The sequence below is a fragment of the Centroberyx gerrardi genome, chromosome 15 (assembly GCF_048128805.1).
Source record: "Centroberyx gerrardi isolate f3 chromosome 15, fCenGer3.hap1.cur.20231027, whole genome shotgun sequence".
In the NCBI taxonomy this organism is placed as follows: domain Eukaryota; kingdom Metazoa; phylum Chordata; class Actinopteri; order Beryciformes; family Berycidae; genus Centroberyx; species Centroberyx gerrardi.
In genome coordinates this window covers 14,341,715-14,364,665 of record NC_136011.1, presented here as the reverse complement: position 1 = coordinate 14,364,665, position 22,951 = coordinate 14,341,715, and the positions used below count along the sequence as shown (strand labels likewise).

Here is a 22,951-nt window from a genome sequence, read left to right as displayed (position 1 = left end):
CAAAATGAACAAGGATGTACTGGAACAGTTTCTTACCATTCTTGCCAGTTTCTACAGATTCTTGCCTCTAGATCTGCGAAGAAGTAAAAGTGGTTTCCATAGCTACATTGTATGAGTTAGCTTCAAGTAGGCTGTCAAAGCAGACTGGGAAATGAGCAGAGCTCCCCACCTCTGCTTGTCTAAATACTGCTGTCACCACATCTACTGCACTTACAAAATGATTTCAGCTAAGTGGCAGCAGAGGTTTCCACTAACATTGCCACGGCAATCCAGAAAGTCTCTGCACATTTTCTTTGCTCTGCTCCTGTGGATCCATCACACATGGGACTGCAAATAAAACAATGTAAAAATGTATTGATTCTTATAGGAAAATGCTCTTTAATCTCAATCCCCCTTTGCAGCTTGACTATCAAGAAGTGTCTGTGTGCCTCAAGGAGTGAAATTAATTTACTTAAACTGACACTAATCAACTGCAGAATATAGTTAAACTACTAGTTGAACAACATAGCCTACTCCCCACCACTGTAGCAACATACCTTTAAGCTAACAGTATTGAAAAATCACTGTAATATTCCTATAATACTCTATAGACTAGAGTAGACTTATGTATCTGTAGCTCTCATTAGTGAGTTGACCCTATGATATCCGCATGATATTTTTGCTGTGGTAGGCCTATTTTTAAATTCTCTAAAATGTATTATATCATTACTATAGTTCTATTTTTGAGAGGGTTTCTGTTGGAGCAACAGTAGTTCAGCCAAACAGCTTCTTTAAAACCAAGTTTGAAAAGTCCATTTAATTTGTTTTAGATTCAGTAGCCTACAAGACAAAAAAGCAGTTGGAGGTGGTTTACCCTATTGCCGGACATTTCCACTGTTAAGTTGTTAAGTTGAAAATGACCATTTACTTTCTTTTAAAGTTATCTTTGTTCGTCTACTAATTTTGTGTAACCGAAGACGAACCGACAGCGGCAGTTACTTTTCTCTTTGCCTGTACAGAATCTTTGCTCTCCTTCTTCGCTCGTGCCCCTCCTTTTATGCAAAATACCCTCGGTATCCGGAAATTAGCAATCCCGTGATGCCAGGGGGGAGTGCTAGCACAGCATCGGAATGACCAAAGTGCCTTTCTAGATTTAGAATTATAACTTATTTACGGTTGCTGTCAGCTAGCTGTTTAGCGACCTGGTCATCTACAGCCATGGGAGTATCGGAGTCGAAGGGTGTCGGAGGATGTATCCGCCAACATGGACGGTAAAGGGATGAAGTCTCTCCCAGGAACTAACGGGATGCCGTTCAGTTAGCCTCTCCGGAGTCCGAGTTCAGATTTGTGTGCCACAAGCTAGCGGGCTAGTTAATACACCGTATTAACTGTCTCCCAGACGAAATACGGAGCCATGGCACGACTAATGTTGGAGCAAGTGACGGATTTCGGAGACTACACTTGTGGTAAAGAACTGAGTGAGACCCTGAAACAAACTAGTCTGTCAGATGTGCGACTGAGTCCGGACGGACGTCACCTCCATGTCATTCTCCGCAAACCTAAAGTCAGTCTTGTGACTTTTGACAAATATGAAAGAGCCCAGATCGTCCAGAACCACAAGCGTCTGGATTTGGGCTTCACACGAACCGTGCCGATAGTGGATATTGTGTATTTGGACCATAACAACAACAGCAGAAACACGGCTGTTGCTACACTGGCAGTGGTATATGAGAATGGAAAAGCTGAGTTTTGGAAATTCCAGGAGTGCAAAGCGGGCTGGCATCTCCTGCAGAGTTCAGATTTGTGCAATAGCCCCCGGGCCAGAGTGGTGTCTGTCTCTACTTGCTCCAACCTTATCATCTGGTGTGAGGAGAGACCGCCATCGGAAAGCTCCTCTGTCCTCAGCGCCACCAGGAATAACTTGAGATACTGTATTTGCAAACGTGACTTTGAGGTGGAGGAGGGGGCTGTCAGTTTGGGAGGGGTGAAGATCGCCCTCCACAACAACCCCCGCTACACTGTAATCAGCTCAGGTGAATACGTCTATCTGCTGCCTGACGCAAAGGACAAACCCCTGTTGAGCATCTCCAAATTCTTCCTGTCCTGGTCCCCTCAACACGACACCTTCAGGGTCAGCAGCACGTGTAAGAGCGCCCTCCTAAAAAAGGACTCTCCCTCAGTTAAAGAATCCGACTTTAAGAGGTTGGTAACAGACTGTCTAGGATATTTATCAGCCCTCGAACCGCCTGAGATCCACGGCGTCTCTCCTGCAGCTGGCGGAGGCCTGCTGCTTCTGCTCAGCACAGGCTGGGTGAGTCTGCTGCAGCGGGATGGGACGCTGCGACAGGTGTACAAACTGGCAGACAACTGCTCAGTGAACTGTGGGACACGCAACAGCCTCCACATATACCAGGACACTCTGGTGCTGACAGTAGGGCAGACCCTGTATCTGATTGACTTGAAGTGCGGCAGGGAGCTGGAGAAGATCTCTCTGAAGAGAAAGGGCTTGTTGTATGTGAACAGGGCCGAGAGACAGACTCCTCACCTGCTCTCAGAAACGGGGCTGTTTGTGGTGCTACGCCAGGGGACGGACACCAAAGGCTGTGACCCCAACTCTAAGCTGAGGCCCTCTCTTCGTGGCACAGTGGAGAGCATCCGCCCTGGAGCCTTCCTGGTGGAGGCGGTCTTTGAGGAAGCCTGCAAATACTACCAGCAGAGGAGCCTGAGCAGCACCCAGCTCACTGTGGATTTACTGAAAGAAGGAGGCAGGTTCCAGGCTCCCATCTCTCTAGCCTCCATCCTCAGGAACTACCTCAGTGCAGGGGGTAGGCAGAAGGGAGCTGAGCTGTCCCAGGGAGGCGGTGGATGTGTGGCAGGACAGGACAAGCTGCTGGGGTCTCTAGAGGCTGAGCTGAAGGCTCTGGTCTCTCTGGAAGAGGTGAAGGGGAGTTTAGTGAGGGGAGGTGTTAAAGAGGTGGAGGTGTTGTGTGAGAGTCTAGTTCAGCAGGAAGTGGCTAGGCTGCTGTCCTCTGAGCTGGACAGAGAGGCTCTGCTCTACCTCAACTCCATCTTCAGCATCTTCCCCTGCCAGGCGTGGAGGGCTGCACAGGCGGCCCTCCAGCTGCGCTGCAATGGGGAGGGCTCTCTGTCTAGCAGGGCTCCACCAGAGGTGTGGAAGACGGTCCTTAGTCCCGCTCAGACCCCCAGCACCCCGGCCAACCTCCCCTGTACCAACGGCGAGCCAAAACACAAGCTTAGCCTCAAAGCCAATCCTAAGGCCAACTTTAACCCCAAGCCCACCAGCTCTACATTCCCAGCTGCTAATCTAGCCCTGCCTGTGTTTGAGCTCCTCTGCCACTCTCTGTTTCATTTCCAGCCTGGCTGGTTGCCCAAGTTCCTAGAGCTCGCCCAGCAGCAGCAGGGCTCGGCCAGCCTGGGCCTGAGTCTGGCCTCCTCCTCCTGGAGCTACTCTGGCGGGAGAGGAGGGGAGAGCGGGGAGAGCAGCTTGCCCCTCTACAAACGAGCTCTGGCCGTCCTGTCCAGCCTGGAAGCGGACCGAGACCAGAACCAGGACCTGGAGGTGGAGCTGCTGCTGGTCAGCGGGCGGCCCAACGCCATTCTCCAGGCCCTGAGGATCCTCATGGGCATGCGGCAGTGGGAGCGGGTCACCCAGGTGGCCCAGAGGTTCTGCAAGCAGAGTCCGCTGCTCAACAAGGAGATCTTCACCACTCTGCTGTGCGAGGTGGCCCAGCACCGAGACCTGGACCCCTACTTGGACCTGCTGTGGGCCCTGTGCCCCGAGGACCTCACCGTCACCGCCATCCTCAACCTGGTGCTGAAAAACATCCCCTCCCCTAACCCCCCTCCCTCCTCCTCCCTCTCTGTGTCCGCCGCCACCTCCTCGTCCACCGCTCCCTTTGCGGAGCCCCAGAGCAGCCAGTTGACCATCGGCCTGTTGAAGCCGCTGCTGAGTAAGGTTCTTCAGAGGGAGACCAAGCCCAGCCAGCGCTACGCGGACATCCTCCAGTCCCCATCCTTCCCCCCTCCCGCACCCCCTCGCCAGCCTACGGAGCAGCCTCGGGCCGTCGCTGAGCCCGCCACGGACTCGGCTCTGGACAGTGACATCACCACGGCTGCTCTGACAGACACACCTGACCAGCAGCCCTGCACACACACAGCTGTCCGAGGGGCCAGGATGGCACTACCTGCTAACCCGGTCTGACTCACATGCACATGTAAAAAAACACACACACATACAAACACACCTAAAATAGAATCAGTAACACATAACGCATTGATGTAGAGCAAAAACGGTCTCATAAAACATTCCACACATAATCCGACCTAACTGTGCCGGTGAAGCAGTGTGTGTTTAGTTTGCGTAAACAAAGATGACAATCAAATCAAAACAGAACAATATCAGTATATTGCAGATAACAATATCAGTATAATGCAGTTATTTGTGATATTTGTGGTACCATTTCTGGAAATAATCTGTAATCTCAGATGAAGTATGACTACTAGAATTTAGGAAATGACTACTGAAGATCTTACCTTTGTAAATACTCCTCTTGATATTCATTTTAAGTCTTAATGTGTATATATCTGCGATGTTATTTAACTCTTAAGCCTAAAATGGTGTCGCATGCACATGGATAAGAATGTTATTGCATTGACCTGCATTGAATAGACTCAGCCTTTATCCAAAGGCCATTGATAGATAGTAGTATATTGTATTGACACACAGTATAGTGTTAAACTGCTCTATACTTCAATACAATACCCACTAACTCCCATTTTTGGGGTTTTTAGTATCTGTGTGCAGAATATTCTTCATCATAGCCATAAAAGTAGTTGATGTCTGCTAACTGTAGCCAAACATTGCTGCCTTTCACTAGTTCTAGCCAGCTGATCATGTCAAAGCGCTTCAGATGTTCATGCAATGGGCAATCTATTGTATTGACTGTTACCAGGAACACTGGCCTTTCTGTAATGTTTGTGTGAGGTATTTCTACAGCCACGGTTTGCCAAGGTTACTTCACTGACTTCTGGTTTTCTATTCTTCCTAATGTTAGTCAGCTGTTAAGCTCAAACATTAACCTGGTCTCCGCGGTTCAATCATAACATAATAGTCTTTATAACGTCTGTAAACCAGACCCTAAATAGTCCGCCTGTCCAGCTTCTGCATCTCACTTTTTATGTCTCTCCTGACTCCATCTTGTCCACTCTGCTCGTTCATAGTCCAACCCACAGGACATTCCAACTAGAATACCCAGTAAAAGTGACTCACAGTTCTACTTTAAATTGAATTTTGAAGGTAATTCTGTTAGGCCCCTAGTGTGGGTGGGGCAAGGCGCTTCGTGACACCCACATGCACACACACACTCACACACACACACACACGCACCTAGCATAAGGTCATCTCTTCCTTCATGGATCCAGTGAGGGTAATGTTATTAGAGATGTTAGGCCCTCTGTCTTCCCCCTGCTAGCGTTTTCCATGCTCTGAAACTTCATTTGCACTTCTGCCCCACCCAGTCAGTATTGTTTGTACCGTACTTGTGACATATGTGTTGAAATGAATGTTAACTTGTTCTGATTAATTGCTATGTACATTAAGAGCTGTAATGTTTAAGTGCCTACTTGTAAATCTTACTCTTTGATGCCTATGTTAATTGTTTCTGTTTCAGTAGTCTACACTGCAGATGTTAATCAAACTAAAATATTTGTGTTGTTTTTTGTACTGAACTGTGGACCACCTCCAAAACAAAATGGTATTTATTTTGTAACAGATTTTTTTTTTTGAAGATTACTTAAAAGTATAAAGAATAACCTAGACTATGCAGCTTTGGGTCACAGACTAAAAAAAAACCCTGTGAAGTCTCTACAGCGTACAGTCACAATCAGACTCCAAAATGCCGCAGAACAATCAGAGTGCCTTTCACTGTGCTGCTCCTCATTTACAGAGCAGTGTCACATTTCTGCTGTGTCTCCTCAGCTTGACTCACCCATTACTCTGGAGGAGGAACTGGTGGCGGGGGCTAGAGAATCTATTCTCTCTGTTGTAGAGTACAGTATTTTATTGTAACCAGTTTACCATATGGGGAACAGCTCTAGTCCTCTACAGCCAGTGTTTTCTGTTTTTTTTTTACCATTGTAATTTCAATATGTAGCTTACTGCTTGGTGTTTACTCTGGTCCAATTGCCTCCGTTGACTTATTAATAGTTGCGTTCCAAGTTGGTATACTTGAACAAGCATGACAGTGGCCTTGACAGTGAGACTGCAAGCAGTACAGAGCCACAAGTTGCAGTGGGCACTAGACATGTTTCAATCCAACTGACAATCACCGGGAACTCCCTGACTTCCCCAAACAGGCCAACAGGCCTGGGGGCGAGGCTGTTCAACTGTTAAATGTTAGTTTGCCTTAAACTTTGCTTCTGATTTTTGTCAACAAGTGGAATTCTTCCTATATCTGCCTGACAAAGCGTCCCATCTAAGTGGCTTTGTGGAGTTTTTGGTGATGCTTTCCTTTTGCGGTATTTGAAAAACATATATAAGTATTTATGAATGAACTCATGTTATTAAACTGAAGGTAAAAACTTCTGCATGGTCTCAATCAATGGCACTGTTTTACACTGTTTACAGCTTGCAGCACACTGTAGTAGGCCAACAGTATGATCATCAGATGCAGAAACTACTGTCTGCCAGCTCCCTTTATGGCACTATGAAATGTGTCATTTTCACATGCCTACCAAGCTTCTCTTCCCATGAATTGCTGTAGTTCTGGTTTGTTTGGTTCTGTCAGCATACTCCATTGCTGCAACTGTACAACAACAGATCTAGCTGACGCATCACACACTATTCAGTTGTACACAATTGAAATGTCACAGGCAGTATAGCTAAGTTTATTCAATTTTTTCCAGTAAGTCTGACTTGCAAAATGAAGAGCACTCCACTGATCTATGGGCACAAGTTGGCAGTCTTGTCAAGTCTCCATTCATAACATATGATCCACTGCCCCCATTGCTGAGTTTTAACTTGGATCTCACCGTATCCCCTCCACGGGCAAATCCACTTACAGCTGCAGTCTCGTGTGTATGTGTGTATGTGAACTATTGAGAGGATTTGAGTGTGTAAATGCACAGGAGAATAGTGGCTGTTGTGCTGTGTTGCTGTGTGTTGGTTAGGGCCGTAAGAGGAATGTTCAGTCTTTACCCAAGCTTCTGCATCAGAGGCCTCCTCTTAACTGACATGGCCACAGGCAATGGGATGCCAACTTTATTAACTGGACCAGAGGACCAGGACACTGTGTGTGTGTGTGTGTGTGTGTGTGTGTGTGTGTGTGTGTGTGTGTGTGTGTGTGTGCGTGCACCTGGTTCTCACAGCAAACCGGCAGGTTCCCCATGAGGATGTGAGGGTATAATCACAGGGGTGGAACTGAGCTGTAATTAAATGTAAAAGTGGAAAGAGGGGGGCAGGTATTCCTATATCATCAGTGTCAGAGGCAGAAGGTGATAGCAGAAGAGACACAGTCCTCCCAAAGGGCACGAAAACTGCAGTGGCCTGCAGAAACTGTCATCAGGGTCAAATTCCATCCTGATACCTAACCTGACCACCCCCCATATTCTCAACCAATCTCTCTCTCTCTCTCTCTCTCTCTCTCTCTCTCTGTCACTCCTACTCTCATTCTCTCTCACAGACACACTCTTTGTTGCTGCTGAGTTGGTTGCTCTGTGTCCAGCCTCTCGTATTACAAGGTTCTGAGACAAACTGGTGTTGTAATGCCATTGATTCACCTGTTCTATTTCTAGACGGCATCCTGTAAACAATAATCAGTCTAAAGGATGTTGGCCGGCCTTATCTGCTGCTCTGTCCCAACAAGCAAGGCTTGTGCCGAACAGCTGACTGTGTCCTGCTGAGCTGTGTGATGACTGCATCTTTAGCCCTTATCGCCCTTATCACACGCCTGGGGTTAACTAATATTTCAAGTTCTAAAATTACCTAACCACAGCTGTCTTTACTCTTTAGCCCCAACTTTTTTGTGATACTCTGTTGATCCCCTGAGGGAGACATTTGTCATTTCACTTGTCCCCCACCATAGGGAGGTCAGAGCCTGAGAAGCTTGGGCCCAGGCCGTCCAGCTGATGGACAGTCTCTGTACTCAGTACCCCACCCTGCTGTTTTTGCCTCCCACGATTTCATCTATAGATGGGACTATGGATCGGTCTATGTATTTGCCTCCAGGACCATCAATGTATACCATATTGGTTTTTCCACCATTTGGAGTTTCATTTTTCATTTGTTTACTGATGGGTGCAAGGGGTGACTGCATTATGGAAACAATTAACCAATTTGGACCACAAATGCCAAAAGGAATATACTATGCCCTACAAAATGTATCTGTATTACTACAAAACAGACTTGAACTTTGACCTTTCGAACATTTGGAAAACATGTTAGACCAAAGGGTGACTGCGCCCATTTGTGGGGAATGCAGCTTTATCTGTTTACTGTTGCCTTGTTTCACCTCAGTGCCGTCACCATGACACTGTGGGGTTTCCAAAGCCTAAGTCAGGACAGCTGTCCAGGTTGAGACACTACACTTCTTGCATTATAAAACTTCATCAGTGTAGTGAAAAATCATTTTCTACAAATGATGTCTGCTATTTATTAAACAGTATCTAATTAATAAAAGGAAGCAATGGTTATATTATTGTAGAAATTTAAACTATAAATCTTCACACCTTAGCTGCAAATTTTCATCCAACTCCCATTATTACGCTCTTCATGTATGCAAATGAATTTACATGAAGTCACCTTGACTGGAAACTCATTTTTATAATGTTGTGTTGTGTAAGCAGTGCTCCTATGTGTAATATACAGCTATGCTTACGGTTCAGTTGCTTGTGTTAACTAGCAAGCCAAACAGCCTAACATTACTCTACTCCCAATAGAAGAGATTAAATAGCTGATTAACCAGGGAACCAGAGAGCTGAGATCACATTCAAATAAACTGCAAGTTAATTAGGTCTATATGTCAGTACCACAGATGTACTATGGTGCTGTACATAGTCTGTATACTCATTAATTTTGCAGTTGTAAAACTTGGTCCTGGACCAATTGGTGCAGTGTAAAAAAGGTTCATTTAGCCCTGGGCCAAAGGACACACTTGGCTAAGAATGTGCACCGTGAAAAGCTATTTTATGGTATGTGTGGGAAATAGAAACAGACTGAGCTCTGAGGCTCAACTCATGCTATGGCTAAAAGGTAGAAAAATGCACAGTGAAGCCAGAGTTGATCAGTGACAAAATTTACTCACAGTAGTTTTCACAACAGCTGGCAGAAATGTTCACAACATTTAATCACACATGGGCAAAAAGACCATATAAAGTGCTGTAACACAAAGATAGACACAAACTACTCTTTATGTCAAGTACAAAATTGAATCATCACAGAATCATTAATCACTTCAGTCAAGATCACTAATTATTACAAAAATATCTTTGGAAAGAAAATGTTGACAAAAAGAACATTTTATAGCTGCATTGTACAGTATGCAAACAGTATGCAGTGATGTAGCAACACCAGTGATTCATTTAATGAATTGTTTGATTTATATAGAAATAGGGTGCATGAATTTCCAATACAAGTGCCAAGTATAATTAAGAGAGTAGTTTAAATGTGTTTCCCATTGGCACAGCCCCGGGATTAAACCACAGCCATGAATGGACAGAGGCTGGCACATTACGAATGCCCGTTGGCACAATTACGCGTTCCTACGTTTATGGAGTACTGAACACCAACAAGACTGTAGACTGTGAGGCTGTGGCAGTGTGCATCAGTGAGATCAGAACCATTCTACAAAAAGCATCTTAACAGTATGAAATATAAACTACACCTTGTTTCCAGAGCCCAATAATGGCTCAATTCATTACATAGATACAAAATATTTATGAAATACAATAAATGAAAAACATATATATCAAATGTTTATGTGAAATGATGAGACAAATCCCTGCAGATCCCCTTATGCCCTGCGACACCCCTGAGATAAATTCAGAGATTTAGTGTGTGTAAGTGTGTGTGTGTGTGTGTGTGTGTGTGTGTGTGTGTGTGTGTGTGTGTGTGTGTGTGTGTGTGTGAGTGTGTGTGTGTGTGTGTGTAATGCGTGTAGTTGGCCTTGTTTCTTGTTTCTCCTTGTTGGTAATTGGCCTTGTTTCTCCACCTTCAGGTGAGAACTGGAACAGGCAGTGGGCTAGATGTGTGTCAACCTGGCAGCATTTTTTGTTTTTTGGGGGTTTGAGGTCCCCCAGTTTCAGTCTCACTCAGCAGTCATGGACCATTTGTTTTCATTTTGTTAAGTGATGACACCGTCATGTCTGTAGTCTTAAAGCTGTACCGCACATACTCAGTCTTCTCTCCTCTCAGTAGGCTTTCATCTGGGCCCGCGGGATGTGGTTCATCATGATGTGGTTCCTGGGAACAGAGACGTAACGAGCGGTCAGAGAGGGACACAGAGTCAAATGAATCAAACATGTGACTCTTCTTCACAACATGTCTGAACGTTGTGTGTGTGTGTGTGTGCTACTCACTCAAAGACATCAGAGTGCGCCATTCTTCTGTAATACTTGGCCAGTTTGATAGAAAAGATGATGCTGGGGATGAAGAAGATCATACACCAGCCCAGACTGAACCAGAAGGCATTCTAGAGAGACAGAAGATGGATGAATACAACGGCAAAATGATACTATGAACAAAAGGCAGTTAAACTGGCCATATTATAAGGTATTTGAACTGATAAGGAATACCAACAGTGAGTGATTTGATCAAATTTGACAGGCAAGATAGTGGGCAGGTTAGTTTGTTTTTTATATGATTAGTCTGTGGACTAATCATATAAAAAAAACAAATCAACGAGGGATATAGATGTGTAGCAGGAGGTGGAGGTAACAATATCTGCTTCTCACCAGAGACTCCACCATCTGTGAGCAGATGATGATCTCTGCCGAGTCCACGGCTCCCGCCACGGGCCCACAGCGGCCGAGCTGCTGCGTGATCTACAGGAGAGAGCGTGCACACATCAGCCACAGGGCAAACAGTTCATTCATATGTGCACACACACACACACACACACACTCATTGGACACACACTATTTTGACAAGTGCATACACAATATGTCACAGTGCAATGAAGTTTACCGTGATGTTGGCCCAGTCAGCATATGCAATGAAGTACGCCATCTGACAGTCCAAAAACGCTCTGCTTTCCTATGATGGACAGAGCAAGAGAGAGAGAGAGAGAGAAAGAGAGAGAGAGAGAGAGAGAGAGAGAGAGAGAGAGACGGAGAGTAAATTCCACACATTTTCTACCTACTTTACAGTGGGAAGTCATGAGGATCAGTGGAACTCCCAGCCATTTCATCAAGTGGAATTCTGGGTAAATCCCCTGGAGTTGACCCGTGAATAATAGCAATAGAGTTGTGATAAGCGCTGGAAAATGGACCTAAACAGTCATCTGGCGCAAAATGGGACACTGCAATATATCTGGAAGCGTCAGTTCAAAGAGACTAGCAATTACTTACAATTCAATAAAATATGTATATATAACTCACGTGGATATTAAACAAACAAGCACAGTGTTCAAAGCACCAATACACCCGTACTAACTGAACCACTACACCCCCCCCACACACACACCCCCCCCTCGCCCCCCTGGCTAAATGACTGACCGACCACAGGCATGAAGGATCAACTGGAGCACAGTTTCGTGCAACTCATGTGACTCGTGGCTCTACTCACAGTCTTGACGATCTGTGTTGTGTTTGTGTTCAGGAAGTCTTGTGCTGCTCCCACTTTGCTCAACACCTCCCCCACTGTTCCCTGGAATAGACGGGAAGGAGAGAAATGAGCCGGGGATGAGGGGGAGAAAGAAAAAAGAGAGAGAGAGGAGTGTGTGTGTGTGTGTGTGCTCTCTGTTCTTGCCGTTCCAGGTATTAGTCGGTGTACTCACATTGATTTTTCCCGCAATGGATCGAAGACTCTCTATGGTTGAGTTGAGCTTCTCCTGGGAGGGAAAAGCAGCACAGGAGTGTATGTTTAAATGTCTGCACATTCAGATGGATGGCCAGTGTAGGCAGGACAGACTATAGCAGCAGGACTCACCAGCTGTGGGATGATGGTTGTGTCTATGTTGATCTGGATCTGCCTCAGCTCCATGGCCTCAGCTCTCAGCTCTGTCTGAATTTCACTGTTTGTCTAGAAGCGAGCAAGTAACTGGTTAGTCAATAGGACATGGGCGTCAGAAGATATTTGTAATGACTTAGGAAGCATGTGACAAAGTAAGTGCTTGTATGTTGTTTTTAGTACAGAAAAGCATAGCATTTTAAGGTTATCCAGTCATATGCAAGAGATGTGTAATGTTAATTTCTCTTGACTCACTTGAACGTTGGCGAGCTCATCGAGTTTATCTGCCGTTGTATTGAGATTAATGCTGGAAATGTTGTTGATCTGAGGAAGACAAACAGGACACACTGGATCAAAACTATATGTTACATATATACACAAGTAATGATAATAGAATTACACATAGTAAGCCTATATACAGTGTAGTGGCTACCTGCTGTGTGACAGTAGTGAAGTCAACGTCTTTAGCTTTGGCAGAGATGCTGCTGAGCTGCTGTCGAACTTCGGGGCTCAGAAAAGTGATGGTGGACAGGGTGATGTTTGTATTCTCAAAGTGCTGCTGGATCTCCTCTGTGTACTGCGTGTGTGTGTGAGAGAGAGAAAGAGAGAGAGAGAGAGACATAGAGACAGAGATTACAAACGATGCTTTGGCATAGGCAATGCATGACGTACACTAGAAAGTTAATCTTTCTTTTTAAACCCACGGAAAGTTATTGCGTGAACTATGCCTGTAAGTAATGGCCGATGGAAAAGAACAGTATAAGGAAACTTACTTTAGACACATTGAGCAGGTCTTCAAGGTCTACGAGCTCGTACAGGTGGAGTGTCGACCACAGAGGCATGTTTTTCTCACAATCACTGTAGACAGACGGACAGACAGACAGGACATTGAATCAAGTCAAATTTATTTGTATAGATCACAGTTACAGTCTCAAAGAGGTTCACACGGCCATATTTTAATATAATAAATGACAAAAAACAAAAAGCAACACCCCCCAACCTTAGACCCTTAATGAGAACAGGGAAAGATTTACACAAAAACCTCATTAGGAAAGAAAATGACAGAGGGACCCCCCTTCTGGGACAGTCAGGTGTGCAATAGGTGCCGGGAGCAGACAAAGATTAAACAGACTAAAGACTAATTGCAGACAATTCTGTGTGTATATGCATGCACGTGTGTATGCATGTCTGTGTGTGACTGTGTAAGAGGTGGGGATTTGGGGTTACATACCTGTAAATATTAGTGAGAGTGAGGTTGGATTTCAGTCCCAGCATTGGGCCTAACTCAAACTGTGGAATTACACCTGGAGTATCAATGAACTGTGGAGAAAACACAGAATATTAACACAGCATTTGTAGCGTGTTTATGTACTTTATTTGTGTGTACGTGCCTGTGTGTGTGTGTGTGTGTGTGTGTCTACCTTTAGCAGCTCTCCGTTGTCCCAGGGCTGACAGACCAGTGTATAAACGTTCCCGCCCAGCAGGAACAGCACTAGCACCACCAACATAAACAGCCAGGAGATCAGGAAGCTGAAGCCTGCACCCCTGCAACCACATCCAGGTCAGAGGTCAAACGAGAGCTCAAATTATGAAACAGATTGAAAATCACATCTGAACTGGATTGGGTAAATCAAATGGGGTTTTATAGAAGTACTGAAAGTTAAGTAAATACATTTTAAAACCGTTCACATTGATGTTCAGATACATTTTTGGCTTCAGTGGATTGTTCCTGTAAACAACTGAGTGTATGTGTGTGTGTGTGTGTGTGTGTTTGAGCACTCACATCATGAGGAAGGTGCCTCCACAGTCTGCGGTGCAGGAGCGCTCTGTGGGGTCAGCTTTAGGCGTCAGTCCCAGAGGGCCCAGGAGGAGACCCAGGACGTTACACACCACCACCAGCAGGACCACGCAGCACAGGGTCACACACACCGCCCATCTGGAGAAGTGTGCACACAGACACACTTTATACACACACTAATGAAATGTGGTGATCTCACTGTGTCACTACAGCGTATGTGCCTTTTTCTCCCATCAGCCCTGTATGTGTGTGTGTGTGTGTGTGTGTCCAGGCTCGTTACCTCATATGTTCTGCTCTCTCCACCTCTGGGGTGACGGAGCTGATTTCTGTCTGCAGATGATCCAGTGTGTCTGACACGTTGGTCAGAGCAGATAGAGGGATGTCTTTGGTCATCTGGGAGATCTGTGCTTGTATCTCCTCCAGCTGCTGCTTCGTACCTAAAACACACACACACACACACGTTTTTAATATGTGTGCACAGACTTCTTCATCGAAATCTGTTTATCAGGAGACAGTGTGTCACATATACAAAAGCTCACTCACTCTGAACTACGTCCTTGGTGTCATTGGTGACCCTCTGGGGGATGCTGTTGAAATAATCCTCCACCTGAAATAAAGACAAGCAGATCACATAATGCCATAGGCTTATAAACGCATTTGTCTCCATTCATTCAAGTGTCCGTGAACGCAGAGTTGAATTCTCTCTTTCTATGACGCTCCATACCACAGTCTGTCAAAAAGCAACCAGAAAATAATGTTTGTTTATACACGTAACACAGCTTCAACTGATTGTGAATCCATTTCCAGAGTATATTACATTATCTCTGGTTACAAATCCTCCACGCTTCTTCCCCTCTGTCTATACATTTGTTCCAATATGTTCCATAACAGGGCAGGCATTGTACGGTGAAGTTCGATCCGGTTACTTTCATGTTTTGGCTCAAGAGAAATCACTGACCTCCTTGATTTGGGATTTGAGATCAGCTTTGACGACTTCGTCCACTGCTGACTGGAACTCACCCAGACTGGGGATCTATGGAGAGACACCCACAGACAAGCCCGTCCAATCACACACACACACACACACAGACACAGGCCTTGTGAGCAGTCATCAAATGTGAATGTTGTAATAGCAAACTAACAGAAGAGGGCAGCAGACATCAGCAAAGCGAGCACATTATACTTAAGTTTTCATTGTAAGAGCCTTTATGAAAGAGCCAACAGGCCACAATAGAATGGGGCTGACACTGAAACCAAAAACTACTGTGAGAGGAGAGGAGAGTAGAGGAGAATAGAGAAGAATCAGTATCAGTATGTGTCACAGTAAGAGTGTAGGAGGAAGAGAGAAGAGGAGGACGAGGAGGAGGACATATCAGCTGTTCTTGACAAACCAAATTACTGGTGAGCTATTGCCACGTGTCTCAGTCTGCAACAAATTCAACGTGATTGCTAAACTGATGTTTCCTGTTGCCTTGTGGTAATTTTTTTGTTCACACCCAGTGACAGGCGGCTGATTCTCAGTCTGTAGGCCTGCTAGAGTGAGACTTAAGCTATGCAATCAAACCTGACTCTTCTGCAAACATCACTGGAGTTTCACAAGAGTGGATGTTCAGAGCCAACTCCCTTCCTTCGTCATTAAACCATTCACTGAATCAACTCATCAGTTCAAGAAGCAAACAGGAATATTCCATCTTATATACACACAAAGACTCTATGTCACCTGACTAATCAGTACTTACAGTGACTGAGATGTCCACTGTTAGTTTCTGTAGGTCTGGCTGTAGGACCGTACAGCCAGTGCAGCTGGGCTTGTGGATGGTCTGGTTGATGCTGTTTTTAACGGCGCTGACATTGGCCTGGAGGAGGTTCACGCTGGACTGCAGCCGGACCAGAGACGAGTTCAGCTCTCTCAGGAGATCATTGGTGCTGGTGATCTCTGCTCATACACACAAAAACACATAAACACCAGGCAGGGCATCTGCAGGTTTCAGAGAGCAAAATGTAAGACTTTTAAGACCTTTTTAATGCTACCTGGAATTGAATTTAAGACCAATTTTAAAAAAAATAAACTAAAGAAACAAAGCTGGCAAAACCAACCTATTTCTGATTGAACCTAGCTAATCAAAGCTGTGAAACTATAAATGGGCAGCATAAGAAAAAGGACAACAGGAAAATAATTGTTATGAGAGACATGAATTCAATATTTTTAAGTAAAGCAGATATGATAAAAAAAAAAAAAGATGTTTAGCATATTATACTACTAACCCTGTTTTATATTAATCTAAGACTGGACATGCAGTGTTAAGGAACCTGTCAATGCATGCTGAAAAAATTAAGACCTTGTTAATTTTTATAATTGATTTCAAGACTTTATCCGATTTTGGATACGCAGTCAGTGTGAGAACTGAGATACATTGCACACACACATGGGCATGAATCTAGCCTGTGTGATTATTGATACTGATCTCCTTCCATATATGCACACATGCATTTATATGTACTGTACCTTGGTCCATAACTCTAACTGAGCTCAGGGCTGGATCCAGGGTTCCTTTAAAGCTTTTCTGGATCTCTGTACCAAGCTGAGGGCCAATGGCTGACACACACACACACACACACACACACACACACACAGACACACAGACAAAGAGATATGAGAGGGTTAAGTATGCCCAGAAAACAGGAATATATTTAGAATGAAAAGCATTAGCGTAGTTCTTCAACATGAACAATATTTAGTTGCCAACACTCACCATTTAGGTTTTGGCTAACCTCATGTACGGTCTTGTAGCTCTCATTCACCACACGGTCAAATTGCTGGAGATAGGCAGGGGAAAAACACAATTTGATGTGAGATACGCTTTGAAATAAGACATACAACAAATGTCAAGGGCGAATTACTTAATCTAATCGCACATGGCAGCTTGGCAAATGAAAAGAACAAACAGAACACGGCCCTCTCTGTTTTTCCCTCCAACCCTTTCTCACTCTCTTGTATTGTGAGATAAATGTATTGACACTGCAGGGAGCAGGGCTAGTGCTTAATCAGCGGGCTGAATGGAGAATGGAGGGTCTGTTTGCAACACACACAAAAGCTGCTGACTCACAGTCGATTGATGGTAGGTTGAGTGCTTTCTGTGACTAATCCTGAATGGACACTAACAAGGTTATTTATGTTAACAGTTTAAGCAGGTTTAAAAAAAAAAAAAAAAAAAAGGTGACATCAAACAATAGCAATCAGTCAACTGGTATCGATAAATGCTGCCACAATGAGGTCGCCGACCTTTGACCATGTAATCCCATCGTCACTCAACTCACTTCAATCAGGAGAGACTAGGATGAAATGAAATTGGTTTTGAGGTGGCTTCTCTTACCTGAGGCACAGCAGTGAGGTAGGTTTGGAGATTGTCTAAAGTATTGTTGAGCTCCACTGCACTCTGGTCCACACTCACTCTGAGGGCCTCGTTACTTCTGAACATACAGATGTTTCCTGCACTGTAAACATGTACACACACACACACACACTTAATTTTCTGTCAGAAAACATGATATCGTTGCATATCCACAGGAGAGACACACAGGCAGCCATGCACACATTTCAAGCAACACGTAATTATACACTGTTCCGGGAGACACATGAGCACACACAGACTCACAGTATTATGAGTGTGGTGATGAATGCGCTCCAGTAGAGTGCTCTTCTGCAGCAGTGGATGCCAGATGTCTGCTCCTGGTACATCTTCCCACCACAGTTGCCACAGCAGCGACAGCACGCCAAGAAGAAACCAACTATGGGCATCAGAACGATGTACAGGACACCTATGGCTGCGCACACCAAGAAACCGATCTCATAGTGCAGGACCTGAACACATGGAGACAAATGACGCTTGTTATTTCAGACAGTCACTAGTAAAATGGCACAAAAATATCAATTTCAAGGCCAAGATGCGTAACAGTGGCCGCTCTTTGTGGTCTGTTGTGACGTCAGACACAGTGAGCCATCACTGCACTATAGTTTCACTTCACTCTGGTACACTGAATCCACAATTGGAGTGGATGAAAGAGCCTTAGTAACTTCAGTAGACTGGGAAACACACACACGCACACACAAGGAAGCTTTACATTAATGGTTCTCGGGTTACCAGCTATAGGGAGGGAGGGCGCGTCTGTGGCTTTTTAAAAGAAAGGTTCACATGTCTAGAAGTTGATAACATCCTAGCACATACCACACTCATTTGCACTCACTTCTTTGATGACGTCTGGATCCGACTGCACTTCCTTTGCGAATTTCAGGATCAGATCTAGAAGGAAGCGACAGAGAGAAAAGTTTGACACTTTGTTGCGGCTCAAGATGTGCTCATGCTTTTGTATGAAATCAGAAGACACAGAGACACACTTCTTAGGGTGGAGAGTCTCATATTTTGGCCATGCTGAATACTCTCCCAGCCTATTTCAGAGAGCTTTTTACAAAGAATACGATGCCTGTAGTTTATTGTCTCGCTGAAACCTTTTGTTACGGCCATTCTTCTCACAACACAGCCGCTGAATGTGGAAGGAAACTGAGACGAGGTATTGTTCAGGTGTTCGTTAAGATGGAGAAGTGAAGGTTCTCGTTTTTTTTTGTCTACTCCTCACCATCTGTCTGACTCACAGCAGATTGTAGCCTGGGAAAAATTTGGCAAACAGCTTTGCATTTGGCAAAATGCTTTGCATTTCATTTTCTTTGCTGCTGTGTTTTGCCCTCTTTAAATTGCTGCAACACAAATTTGCTTTTAAATGTGTTATAAATCAAATGCATTACTATTCTTATTAAGCACCGGGTTTGTGGTCTGTATAAATTACCACAAGGTGTGAACTAACTATCAAATTGTGTTTGAGTGTGTGTGTATGTGTGTGTTCACAGTTGTTAACATGTTTCTAATGAAATCCATGAATTGATCAAATGCATTTTTTCAAAGTTGTTTTAGAATTTTATGAACAAAATCATTAAAAAGTTCATAGCACTGGGAAACTGGTTCACCAGCTGGTAAGGTCCAACTGGCGAGCTCTCAGGTTGGTGAGCAGAATTGCAATCCTCCTCTTAGCCCAGACACTAGGGCATCAAGCCAATGAGGGAGGGAGGGAATTAGGGAGAGAGAGAGAGAGGGAGAGAGAGGGAGAGAGAGAGAGGGAGAGAGAGACAGAGAGAGAGAGAGAGAGAGAGAGAAAGAGAGTAAATGTCTGCTCTGTGTAGCCCTGGCTGACATGTTGTGAGAAAAGCTTATGGTAATGTGGAGGACGCCTTAAAAGGATGAGTGTAGGCAGGGAAGTTCACTGTTTGACACAGAACAGTTAATGAAGATGGTGATGAACTGTATCAAAATTCCACTGATCAATAATGTATTGCCATAATAGCTCTTTGTGAGAAACCACCTCACAATAGCCATCATTCAATTGACCATAGCCAACAAATGATTATCAATGAATCTAAAATGAGTTTCAACTGGGCAAAGGTCGTTAGGCAGTGTGTGTGTGTGTGTGTGTGTGTGTGTGTGTGTGTGTGTGTGTGTGTGTGTGTGAGTGAGTGTGTGCGCAGGTGTTCGTCGCAATTATTTGCTTAATGAAATCAATACCAACCAGGAAGCATCTGGCAAAATACAGAAGCACTTTAGAGTCATTTACAAAGCAAAATAAAAGGCAAGATTAAAGGGCAATTAGAACACGTCATAGGAACATTACGGTGCTGTTTTGTTCCCTTTTATATGAGGGACTATGTGTGTAACATGAGCCTGAGTCATGCCCTACTGAAGGAAATACTAGGCCAAAAACATCACCTGAGATGTTAAAGATTGACTGAGCCAAATGCAAGCATTCCCCTTCCCCCTTCCCACTTACTGATTAGCCAAACTGGTCATCGTTTTCTATGGGTATGATGTGTATAGAGAAGGAGTGTGTCACGAACGTCTCACCTTTACCCTTGTAGGGAAATTTTTCCCAGCACAGGGCGTGAAAGCCACAGTATTTCTATGTGATTTACATTATGGTTGTACACCTGCCTGCCCGGCGGCAAAAAAGAGTATACTGTCCAATTAAACCTGCCGGTAGAGACTCTAGATCAGCCACAGTATTTCTATGTGATTTACATTATGGTCGTACACCTGCCTGCCCGGCGTCGACAAAGAGTATACTGTCCATCTAAACCTGCCAGTAGAGACTCTAGATCAGCAATTCTCAACCTTCTTCATATCAAGGACCAAATTTCGTACACATTAGGGCCACATTTGATGACATTTTGCCTCTCGGACCCAAATCTGAGAATATTTGATTGATTGTTTGAAATGATTTTGTCCAGAATTCATGACTATCTGTATTGTAGGTAGAAAGATAACAGTGAAACTATGATCAAAATAGTCCTTCTTCTACATTCTCTAATTGTGTTAACTTCTTGTGAATGAAATAATGGTGAAGTTCATCAATTTGTTCATCAATCAAGTTCATCAATTCATCAATTTGCTGGGGACTCCCTGGAACCCTCTCAAGGACCCCTGGTGGTCCCCACATTGAGAACGGCTGCTCTGCGACACTGACCTTTAGGGAAGGGGTTAGGCTGGACCGTGTGGAGGAAGGACTGGACCAGGTCGGCCATGAAGCCCGCTCCAGTATCCACTCCTGTGTTGTCCTGGTACTGTGGCTGGGTGAGACTCTGCGGGGCCACACCTGCTGGACAGGGAGCCTGGGGAGAGGTGGACTGGGCCAGGCTGAGCCCCAGGAGCAGCACTCCTACCCCAGCCCTGAACGCTCCAGCGCTGCCTCGCCGCCTCCATCCCCTCATACCCTCACATGGCCCCATGCCTACAGGTGAGACTGGCTGGGGAAAGACTTGGCCGGAGAAAAGGAGGTTTATCGAGCGATCACCTCATGGCACGGCCTCTGTCTCGGTGTGTCTGGAGACAAAATGGGAGAAACAGACTGGCTGAACACAATGACACATATCCGCCACACTCATACCAGATACAGAAGTAGAATCTGTGATGCGGAGAAGAACACCACAGAAACCCACAGAGTGAGTCACAGAGAAAGAGGTCGTTGCACAGTTCGATACAGAATGGCAGAGGGAGAAAAAAAAAAACACTGACGCTGTTATGCAGAAGAAACACAACAGTGGCATTTTGTAAATGGGGATATCTAAATGTTAAAGCCTGTGTGTATTTAGTTTCTGAGAAAAACATTGCCCTTTAACGCTGTGTTTCATGCTCTGCTTATCCAGAAATATTGACACAGCAGTCCTGCCTAGATCAGCCTGAGGCAGTCATGTAGTACAGTACATACTGGCATCTAGCATCTAAGTTACAGGCAAAGTCTTACAGCAGATGAGACATGAAAAACTAATATAATACAATGCCGGCCTGCAATCTCTCCTTGTCTCCTTGTGGTATAAGAGCCATGTTGATAGTGTAAACACTGAAGCCTCATATACCTGCATCACCACTGTTAATCCAGACCCAGCCAACCTTGCTCGCCTCACAAGACAGCAGACAGTGAAAAGAGACACTGCTTACTGTCAGACTAAAGAGACACCAGCATGAAACTGCCCCACACTATCAGAACATCAAAGTCAATCGTCTCTCATTACACTCTCACAAATTGTATGCCTTTTGTAAGAGCAGCTCTCACAAGCAAATAATTCTTCAAAGGCTAAGCTGCCAAATAAACTGAATGCACCTACTTCCTCGCGCTATTGAAAGCAAAGAGAGGACGGGCCGCCTGTTTTCTCTGAAGACACTGTTACTGGAGAACACGGTCAGCTCTTTAACCCAGCGCACAGCACAGCCGCCTGAGGGTATTTACTCACTGGAGCTCTGGAAACAAACTGTGACTGTCTGAGCAGCTCTGCTACTTTTCCTCTAGTCTCGGTATGGGTGTGGGTGGGACAGTAGAGGACAGGAAGACAGAGGAGTACGAGTCAGTTTCCAGTGAAGAGAGGATAAGATAAGGAAAGAGTCAGAGGAAATAAAGAGGAAAAGAAAAAAGAAGAGGGTGAAGGACATGGGAAAGAGGAGCTTTTACCTGTTCTGTCTCCAGCGGGACAGGGACAACTCACCTTGGTTGTCGGGACAGTGAAGGACAGTCTCTCCTGTCTGCTGGTCTCCTCAAGTATTAGAGTAGGTTGCACAGGCCTGCAGGGGTGTGACTGTTCAATCCCGTGGAAACCTGATAGGCTCTGCTACTGCTGTGAAGTTGAAGTTGACTGCCTCTGCGCCTGGAGAAATACTGGCACTAAGAACGAGGGGATCGGCGGCGGAGGAGGGAGGGAGGGAGAGAGGGAGGGTCTTGGAGAGAGAAGCAGGGAGAGAGGGAGGGAGTGACGTGGGAAAGAGTGGGAGGGTGGCAACAAAGCAAATAATTGAGAGGGTTTCCACCAAACAAAAAGTGATTTGTCCCGCTTTGTTTTCTGGATTCTGAAGTGTGTGTGTTTGTCAGAAGAGAGGGGGGCGGGTGTAAAATTGCGACAACATTCAGCATACAAATAGTGGTTGAATTGCAACACACTTTTACTTCATGGGGTTAGGGGAAAGAGCGAAGTGAGAGAGGAGATTTTGTGAAAAAAAACTAGTTCAGTTTAGGAGACTGACAGTTTAGACAGAACATAGTGCGTGTAAATGTTGGTGTCAAACTTCACTCAAGTCAATAAAAATCAATCAAACATGTTAATAATTGACAAGGACATTCAAGTAATTTTAATTTTAGTATATGGTTACAACTTTGACTTCTGGCAATAGAGGTTGTTTACAGCTACAATACCCCGCCCTCCTATAACTCCCAATTTATCATTCCACATCTGCTATGGTAAGGTGTTCAAACAAGTAACGGCACAGCCCAAATATGCAGGAAAAGATAGGAGGCATGGGCACACTTGAGAACAGGTTTATGAGAACAGATAAGACCAAATGATTGCCAAGAACGCCTCAAAAACATCTTCTAACAGGCATTATTGGCTAAGAAGGCTAAGA

At 44.9% G+C, this 22,951-nt stretch overlaps 2 protein-coding genes across 3 annotated transcripts; one reads left to right on the top strand and one right to left on the bottom strand.

The window, feature by feature from the left end:
• The first annotated feature begins 1,105 nt into the window (after window positions 1-1,105).
• On the top strand, window positions 1,106-6,537 carry hps6 (HPS6 biogenesis of lysosomal organelles complex 2 subunit 3). The gene has a single exon (XM_071904005.2). It carries the CDS (start codon window positions 1,394-1,396, stop codon window positions 4,199-4,201), a length of 2,808 nt encoding a protein of 935 aa, XP_071760106.2. The 5' UTR covers window positions 1,106-1,393; the 3' UTR covers window positions 4,202-6,537.
• Window positions 6,538-9,274: 2,737 nt separating this feature from the next.
• Window positions 9,275-22,189, bottom strand: prom2 (prominin 2). 2 transcript variants are annotated; one of them, XM_071903985.2, is made up of 24 exons: window positions 22,042-22,189; window positions 20,529-20,884; window positions 18,207-18,262; window positions 17,618-17,823; window positions 17,336-17,456; window positions 16,715-16,778; window positions 16,468-16,557; window positions 15,701-15,897; window positions 14,920-14,994; window positions 14,505-14,568; window positions 14,242-14,398; window positions 13,947-14,099; window positions 13,585-13,708; window positions 13,395-13,483; window positions 12,937-13,021; window positions 12,597-12,740; window positions 12,419-12,487; window positions 12,143-12,235; window positions 11,991-12,044; window positions 11,780-11,860; window positions 11,180-11,248; window positions 10,948-11,037; window positions 10,573-10,685; window positions 9,275-10,456 (listed from the first exon to the last, which is right to left on the bottom strand). In XM_071903985.2, exons 2-24 carry the CDS (start codon window positions 20,788-20,790, stop codon window positions 10,405-10,407), a joined length of 2,508 nt encoding a protein of 835 aa, XP_071760086.2. In that variant the 5' UTR covers window positions 20,791-20,884; window positions 22,042-22,189; the 3' UTR covers window positions 9,275-10,404. The 2 variants fall into 2 exon arrangements, with proteins under 2 accessions (XP_071760086.2, XP_071760093.2); XM_071903992.2 differs by lacking the exon at window positions 22,042-22,189 and adding an exon at window positions 21,667-21,792.
• Window positions 22,190-22,951: the final 762 nt, after the last annotated feature.

Excerpts from the sequence above, each read along its gene's own strand:
- hps6 (XM_071904005.2), top strand. The coding sequence starts at position 1,394 with ATGGCACGACTAATGTTGGAGCAAGTGACGGATTTCGGAGACTACACT.
- prom2 (XM_071903985.2), bottom strand. The coding sequence starts at position 20,790 with ATGGGGCCATGTGAGGGTATGAGGGGATGGAGGCGGCGAGGCAGCGCT. Across the intron at positions 12,741-12,936 it reads ACCTGCTCAATGTGTCTAAA|TACACAGAGGAGATCCAGCA; the intron begins GTAAGTTTCCTT and ends ACACACACGCAG. Across the intron at positions 12,488-12,596 it reads TCACTACTGTCACACAGCAG|ATCAACAACATTTCCAGCAT; the intron begins GTAGCCACTACA and ends TGTCTTCCTCAG.